Consider the following 8,812-nt stretch of genomic DNA (forward strand, 5'->3'; position numbering starts at 1 on the left):
GTTACTATGGTTACTACTCCTCCATGGGGCCTCTACCTCACCAGGGTGGAGTACAGCCTCACAGGTTACTATGGTTACTACTCCTCCATGGGGCCTCTACCTCACCAGGGTGGAGTACAGCCTCACAGGTTACTATGGTTACTACTCCTCCATGGGGCCTCTTCCTCACCAGGGTGGAGTACAGCCTCACAGGTTACTACTCCTCCATGGGGCCTGTTCCTCACCAGGGTGGAGTACAGCCTCACAGGTTACTATGGTTACTACTCCTCCATGGGGCATCTACCTCACCAGGGTGGAGTACAGCCTCACAGGTTACTATGGTTACTACTCCTCCATGGGGCCTCTACCTCACCAGGGTGGAGTACAGCCTCACAGGTTACTATGGTTACTACTCCTCCATGGGGCCTCTACCTCACCAGGGTGGAGTACAGCCTCACAGGTTACTATGGTTACTACTCCTCCATGGGGCCTCTACCTCACCAGGGTGGAGTACAGCCTCACAGGTTACTATGGTTACTACTCCTCCATGGGGCCTCTACCTCACCAGGGTGGAGTACAGCCTCACAGGTTACTATGGTTACTACTCCTCCATGGGGCCTCTACCTCACCAGGGTGGAGTACAGCCTCACAGGTTACTATGGTTACTACTCCTCCATGGGGCCTCTACCTCACCAGGGTGGAGTACAGCCTCACAGGTTACTATGGTTACTACTCCTCCATGGGGCCTCTACCTCACCAGGGTGGAGTACAGCCTCACAGGTTACTATGGTTACTACTCCTCCATGGGGCCTCTACCTCACCAGGGTGGAGTACAGCCTCACAGGTTACTATGGTTACTACTCCTTCATGGGGCCTCTACCTCACCAGGGTGGAGTACAGCCTCACAGGTTACTATGGTTACTACTCCTCCATGGGGCCTCTACCTCACCAGGGTGGAGTACAGCCTCACAGGTTACTATGGTTACTACTCCTCCATGGGGCCTCTACCTCACCAGGGTGGAGTACAGCCTCACAGGTTACTATGGTTACTACTCCTCCATGGGGCCTCTACCTCACCAGGGTGGAGTACAGCCTCACAGGTTACTATGGTTACTACTCCTCCATGGGGCCTCTACCTCACCAGGGTGGTTTACAGCCTCACAGGTTACTATTACGTTACCCTACATACACTTATGAAAAGTAGATGTTCTTATTAATAAAATGAAAACCAATAAAGACAAACCTACGCACCATGGGTGACCGGGCCTTCTGCTCGGTCGCCCCCGAACTGTGGAACGCTCTCCCCGCCCACCTGAGAGCCCCACAGTCGGTCGACACTTTTAAGAGAGGACTAAAAACTTTACTTTTTACCAAAGCATTTTTATAGCCTTGCCCTTATGTTTTAAATGTTCCTTATGTTTTAAATGTTCCTGTTTTATTAGATGTTTTTAATGGTGTGTTGTTTCTTCTGCTTTTATTTTGCTGTAGCACTTTGAGATTCCATGGAATGTAAAGTGCGTTATAAATAAAATCCATTATTATTATTATTATCAACAACAGGAGCAAGATGGGAGTCTAGGTCAGGTGGTGACAGGGGGGGTACATGGCTGCACAGCCAGAACCACTGCTCTAGGTCAGGTGGTGACAGAGGGGGTACACGGCTGCACAGCCAGAACCACTAAAGTGTAATGCAGTGACTATCGTTTGCAGAGTTGCTGACAGAACGTTGAAGGGTTTTTATTCTCTTCTTAAAACTTGTCTACTCTCCACAGACCTGCAGTTTACACCACATTCATCAGAGGGGGTTTCGTCTTCCACTGGGAACCAAGAGGGCTAGTGCTGCTGGAGCGAGGCGCCGTGCAGAGCGTTGCGACGGCCACCAGACCCGACTCAGCGCCGTCCGAGTTACAGAGAATAGTATATATTAGTAGCCCCTAGTTTCCATGCCCTGAGAATAGAGTTGGAAATGACACGTTCAGCAGGGGGAGTCCTTGACCAGGCTATGTCTGCACCGCCTGCATGCTGCAGTCTGGGGGAACACAGCCAAACACCACAATGTCTAGTATGGCCATATTCCAACGTCCTGATAACGGTTGATTTCGTATATTTAATGCAGTGATAACGGACGAATCCGCTGACCAAGAGCTGGAGCTTTGGTATACTTGTGCTGTTTGCAGAGAGAAAATGGAATAAAGTATTTTTGTTAATAACATGTCCATCGTTCTTCTGACTTCTGAGTATAATTGTGGGGGTTCTTGACATGAAAGTTTCCGAACCACTTTATGTTGGGGTGACCAGGTGTCCCTCTTTGCGTGGGGCAGTCCCTCAATTCCAAGACTTTACAGGCGTACCTTCCACAAATTGAGACCCTGTCCCACAACAGTTGGCTTTCTGTTGTAATTAAAGCTCTCTCATTGTCTCTCTTCCTACAAGATATTTTTAAGCCTGTTAAATATTAATATCTGGGTACTGTCTTAGGCCCAGGCTACATGTATATGGATCTTTTGCTAAACGCAATTTTTTGTGTGCGTTTGGGCCTTTCAGCCACACGCAAACAGCGTTTTCGGCCACTCAAGCAGAGGTTTTTGGAAACGGATAAATAAGTGAAGATTTTCGAAAATATCCGGATCAGTGGATCTGTGTAGTCATGCGAAACGGAGCTTTTGAGAAACGATGTCACCGCTCATTAGCGCATATCATTTTTACTATAATTAGGTGAGAAATGCAGCTTGTGCCTGCATGGAAACTACACAGATATCTATCCAATTGTTCATGTTTATATATCACTGTAAACAACTTTAAAACGTATCATGTGTGTGTGAAGCTTGAACAATAGGTTAATTGTGGAAACATGTTCCACTTCCACTCACAATTTAGGTGGCTTTTAAAATGCGGTACTTATTCCTTCATTAAAAAATATGATTGGCACCTCATAAGTGTAAATATAAAATCAAATATAATACAGCCTACAATTGAAACCTGCTACTGCAGTGATTTTCTCCTGTGTTCAATGCGTTTCTGCGTTTGTGTGTGGACTCAGATATCCAAGCAGCTTGGACTCCTCATACATAGAAGGAAGCATGAGGTCAGTCCACTGCCCCCCCAAGGTTGGCAAAAAAATGGGTTGCAAAATCATGGGATACAAATTTAGGGGAAAGAAAGAAGAGAAACAGGAGCTATGCTATACTTAACTAGTACACAGGTACACACAACTTACCTGGTTAAGCAGTTTACTTTTATTCTGTCGTGTATACGATTATGCACTGATTTACTGTTAAGTCTATGACATTTATGGAACGACAAGGTATACAAAAGTTGGAGTGTTTTAGTCCCATATTATAGCCAGTGTTGCATTCATGGCTAAACATGGTACAGTGGCTTTACACGTGCACCCACACAACACGGTGCCGTTTAGTGGAGTAGGCCAGGGGTTCCCAAACGGTGGTGCGTGAACCCCTTGTGGTGCGTGAACGCCCTCTAGGGGGTGCTGTGGTGCGTGAACACCCTCTAGGGGGTGCTGTGGTGCGTGCACCCCTTGTGGTGCGTGAACGCCCTCTAGGGGGTGCTGTGGTGCGTGCACCCCTTGTGGTGCGTGAACGCCCTCTAGGGGGTGCTGTGGTGCGTGAACGCCCTCTAGGGGGTGCTGTGGTGCGTGAACGCCCTCTAGGGGGTGCTGTGGTGCGTGCACCCCTTGTGGTGCGTGAACACCCTCTAGGGGGTGCTGTGGTGCGTGAACGCCCTCTAGGGGGTGCTGTGGTGCGTGAACGCCCTCTAGGGGGTGCTGTGGTGCGTGCACCCCTTGTGGTGCGTGAACGCCCTCTAGGGGGTGCTGTGGTGCGTGAACACCCTCTAGGGGGTGCTGTGGTGCGTGAACGCCCTCTAGGGGGTGCTGTGGTGCGTGAACGCCCTCTAGGGGGTGCTGTGGTGCGTGAACGCCCTCTAGGGGGTGCTGTGGTGCGTGCACCCCTTGTGGTGCGTGAACGCCCTCTAGGGGGTGCTGTGGTGCGTGAACACCCTCTAGGGGGTGCTGTGGTGCGTGAACACCCTCTAGGGGGTGCTGTGGTGCGTGAACGCCCTCTAGGGGGTGCTGTGGTGCGTGCACCCCTTGTGGTGCGTGAACGCCCTCTAGGGGGTGCTGTGGTGCGTGAACGCCCTCTAGGGGGTGCTGTGGTGCGTGAACACCCTCTAGGGGGTGCTGTGGTGCGTGAACGCCCTCTAGGGGGTGCTGTGGTGCGTGCACCCCTTGTGGTGCGTGAACGCCCTCTAGGGGGTGATGTGGTGCGTGAATGCCCTCTAGGGGGTGCTGTGGTGCGTGAACACCCTCTAGGGGGTGCTGTGGTGCGTGAACACCCTCTAGGGGGTGATGTGGTGCGTGAACGCCCTCTAGGGGGTGCTGTGGTGCGTGCACCCCTTGTGGTGCGTGAATGCCCTCTAGGGGGTGCTGTGGTGCGTGCACCCCTTGTGGTGCGTGAACGCCCTCTAGGGGGTGCTGTGGTGCGTGCACCCCTTGTGGTGTGTGAACGCCCTCTAGGGGGTGCTGTGGTGCGTGCACCCCTTGTGGTGCGTGAACGCCCTCTAGGGGGTGATGTGGTGCGTGAATGCCCTCTAGGGGGTGCTGTGGTGCGTGCACCCCTTGTGGTGCGTGAACGCCCTCTAGGGGGTTCTGTGGTGCGTGCACCCCTTGTGGTGCGTGAACGCCCTCTAGGGGGTGCTGTGGTGCGTGCTCCCCTTGTGGTGCGTGAACGCCCTCTAGGGGGTGCTGTGGTGCGTGCATCCCTTGTGGTGCGTGAACGCCCTCTAGGGGGTGCTGTGGTGCGTGCACCCCTTGTGGTGCATGAACCCTCTAGGGGGTGCTGTGGTGCGTGCACCCCTTGTGGTGCGTGAACGCCCTCTAGGGGGTGCGTGACATGAAAAGGGTAATGCCGGTTTTATGGTGTTATTTTGCACAAACAGCAAAATCCGGTAAACCACTGTTGTAAGGAGATGTATAGAGCAGCTGCATGTCTCTCAGTGCAGTGACATCCTGTGATTATTTGCCATAATCATATTAGAAAATGTATCATTTTCAGCCAAATACAATGAGACTTTGGGGACCGCTGGAGGCTATACATCCAAATGTCCACACGTCAAACTGCATAGCAGAGGTGCTGCGATCCAAGACCCCATCTGGAGACACCCATCTTTTATAACATTTAAGTGGTATAAAAGTAAATCATTTTGCATCTTTGTGACAGGCCTAAACATTCTAACCTGACTCCGCCAGATGGGGCAGCAGAGAGTACACTGGGTTCCCCCCTCGGCATACACAGTGCTGCCTTGATCCCGCCTCTAGCTGCCGCTGATTGGCCAGGCCGTTTTGTGCCCGGGCTCAAGTCTGCCTGAGAGTTCCCAGATGGGAGCAGGAGGGGGGAACCCAGTGTACTCTCTGCTGCCCCATCTGGCAGAGTCAGGTTATAAACATTCTCCCCACAAACATACTAGTTTGGGCAATATTAAACTGTTCCCCTTTACGCACAAGATGATATCGGCCAATCGGAGCACCTCTGCTGCATAGCGCTGCTGTCGGACAGAAACCTCGTCTCCAAATTATTCTCGCTTTGGGTTTTTTTTTTGTAAAAAATGAATAATACCTAGTGGTGGAAAAGTACTCACAATTTTTTGCAATATGTTACAATGTTACAAGTGAAAGTCCGGAATTCAAAATGTACTCGAGTGAAAGTACAAAAGTATTGGCATCAAAATGTACTTAAAAGTACAAGTAAAAAAAAGTATTGGGAATCGGAAATGATACGCCAGTAAAGTACCTCAAAATGTTATTTACGTACAGTACTTGAGCAAATGTACTTAACAAATAACAGTGACATCTGCTGGCAAATTGTTATGTCCTATATGGGATTTGTGGACTCTTTACCTAAATAGCACTGGTTTGAGCCAGAAAAAAACCCCCAGACCACAGAAAATCTACTGAATGTTAAACGTTCAGGAAATCTTGGGTGCAATTTGAGCTCAGAAATCCTAGAAAAAGAAAAATTACAAAAATTAAGTTACTTTACACGACCGAATATTGTACTCGATCAAAACTACAGCGTCACACCAAGGCATCAAAACTCTTAAGGCGCGATTCATACTCCTATCTTAGAGCCGAATAAAAGTGGGTTCGGTGTAGAGCCTCCAATGTGACGTCATTGGGCTCTGTAGAGCCTACAATGTGACGTAATTTGAGGTTCGGGGGGGGGGGGGGGGGGGGGGGGTACCGTCCTAGGGTCGGCTCTTCGGTGCTACTGAAAATTTCTGACGAGCCGAAATCATTTCGGCACTACAGTGCCGAAACAGCGGTAAAATAGGAGTATGAATCGGCCCTTAGCCTTTGGAGCTTGTACATCTGTTGCCATTTGAATGGTGCAAAGTAACAGTTTTATTTGGACACATGAGGTTTCCACCCAATAGAGACGATATATATATAATGCCGCTCTACCTCCAGAGACACCCGTTTAGATTTCACAGACTAGTAGTAGTAGTTCACCATTTTTTGAGTGGTGTAAACCACTCCTACGACTGGCTTTGTTAGTTTACGTGTCTGTCTGTCTCAAAAAATGAGCATGGTTGCTATGGTCACCCAGTTCACACGGGTGTGATTTCATTACGTCAGACCACAGCTGATCAGGCTATATAAGACCCTACACCACTCAGTTCACACGGGTGTGATTTTTTTTTACACACACACACACACACACACACACACACACACACACACACACACACACACACACACACACACACACACACACACACACACACACACACACACACACACACACACACACACACACACACACACACACACACACACACACACACACAATAATGTTCAGCTAAGGCTGGGCAATTATATTTAATTAGCTCATTACCAAATACTTATCTATCAATATTGTGACAATCCATATTCATTTCATCTACTTTCAAAAACACTCATAAATAGCAACTCTACAAGCTCACTCACTGTTGTAAGCTTGTAGATCAGCTATTTACAAGTTGACACTTTTTTTTTAAAAAGTATAAAATAAAGCTTAATTGGTTAAAACCAGGAAATAAAAGACAACGCTTTAGTTATTGCCATATCACAATATTACCAATATCTAGTGTCAAGAGTTCATGATCTGGACATACTGCCCAGGCCTCCATGTTCACACCGTTTCCCGCAAACCGCCATGCATTTCAGCAGCTGCGTTGAGCCAGATGAGGTTTGGACGAGGATCAGGTTGACCATCGTTCCCAGAATACAGGGGTGGGCAACTTTGACGATGGAGAGGGCCACTATATTTCCACACTCACTCCCTAGGCCCATATATTACTGTCGTAGCAAAAATAGCCGATCTACAAGCTCAAAACGCGTCGCAGCAGCTATTTTTACTATATTCGAATTGAAATCTTGAATTATCTTTTACTATTATTTTTTTTTTTTTTATTGAATCCTGAAAATTAACATTTTTATGTAATTTCAAATGCCTTTAATTATACTTGTGTTGAAGCAATGAGCTACTAATTTAGACTGAAGTAAGTAAAGCGGGTCATGTTTGCATGTTGTGGAATTGTAAACAGCTGAAACCAACACTATCAGTATTCTGACATTAACCTGAGGGCCGCATTAAGTGAAGGTGGGGGCCGCATGTGGCCCGGGGGCCACCAGTTGCCCACCCCTGCCATAATACACATTTGATCCAGTATATATCTGTATGAGTCACCCATAATAACCCATTAACCCATTAAATGCATCATTCCTTTTTTTTTAAGAACATGAAGTGCTCTGTGTATCAAAACTTTAAACGGTGAAAAGGAATGTTCTTTTCTTTTTTTACACTTCTCAGAAGTGACAGTCTAAGCAGTGTTCAGCCACACAATTTATTTGACCTAAATATTTCACGTTTTTGTCCATTTTGACCGTGTCGGAGAAACCACGGTTAATCTGATTGGCATAACTAGTAGGTCCAGTGGGTCCCTCAGGGGTCCCTTGAGTCAAATGAAGCATTCGGCTTCGAGAAGAAAAAGCAAGAATTCGGCACATCCTTAAAAGACGTCCACATTCCAAATTTCAAGTGTTGTAATGTTGAGATCTTTGAATATCAATAGCAAAAAGAAAATCATATAATGCACTTGAGGAAGGCATTGTGTTATTTTTTTTCACCTCACAAAGAATGACAGCTCATAAGCACAGCCTGGGTGAAGAATAAAGTTGACCAGGAGACACCGATGTAGAGACCCTGATTCAGAGGATTGTTGCAGGACAATGAAAGATGAGGGAGGGGGGAATTGATCACATCAAGACCTCAGCGGGTCACTTTGCTTTTGTTGTGGAACCATGACAGGATTTTAAGAGAATGGGACACTGAAATAAGACAGAAATGACTCCTAACTGCTCCATAGTGACACCCAGTGTGTTGTGAAACAACAGCCACGTGAATATAGTTCTTAAACTGCTTAAAAGGAAAATATGCCTGTGAGATGATGGATGCCGACTGAACAAGCGAGTGCTCAATAAGTCACGAGTGTAAGAAGGGACCCTTCCGGGTGCATTTTTACAATCTTAAAATTAACATCCTAGGATTTTAACAATGCTCCATTATGTCCATAACTTAAAACTAATATTACTATATATGTCTAGACTATTTGAGCTTTTAATTAAGACCCTGCCACTAAAACTGAGGTCGTTATCATATCCTGAATAAAAGGGTTGGTATATTTTCCATTTCTTTGATAATGGCAGCGGTGGCCGAACGGTTTGCGGAGCGGTCTTGATACCGGAAGGTCGCCAGTTCGTATCCCCGGACCGGCACGT

At 47.6% G+C, this 8,812-nt stretch overlaps 1 protein-coding gene across 3 annotated transcripts in view; it reads left to right on the forward strand.

Annotated features, from left to right (window-relative positions):
• Positions 1-2,100, forward strand: part of pusl1 (pseudouridine synthase like 1) — a 29,574-nt gene extending 27,474 nt beyond the window's left edge. For 2 of the 3 annotated variants that reach the window (XM_079507307.1, XM_079507308.1), the window contains exon 8: positions 1,752-2,100. In XM_079507307.1, the coding sequence (XP_079363433.1) occupies positions 1,752-1,816 (65 nt within the window). In that variant the 3' untranslated portion in view covers positions 1,817-2,100. The remainder of the gene's footprint in view (positions 1-1,751) is intronic. The other variant, XR_013790534.1, reaches the window with a different exon arrangement.
• Positions 2,101-8,812: the final 6,712 nt, after the last annotated feature.

Source organism: Electrona antarctica, assembly GCF_951216825.1.
Source record: "Electrona antarctica genome assembly, chromosome: 8".
Classification (NCBI taxonomy): domain Eukaryota; kingdom Metazoa; phylum Chordata; class Actinopteri; order Myctophiformes; family Myctophidae; genus Electrona; species Electrona antarctica.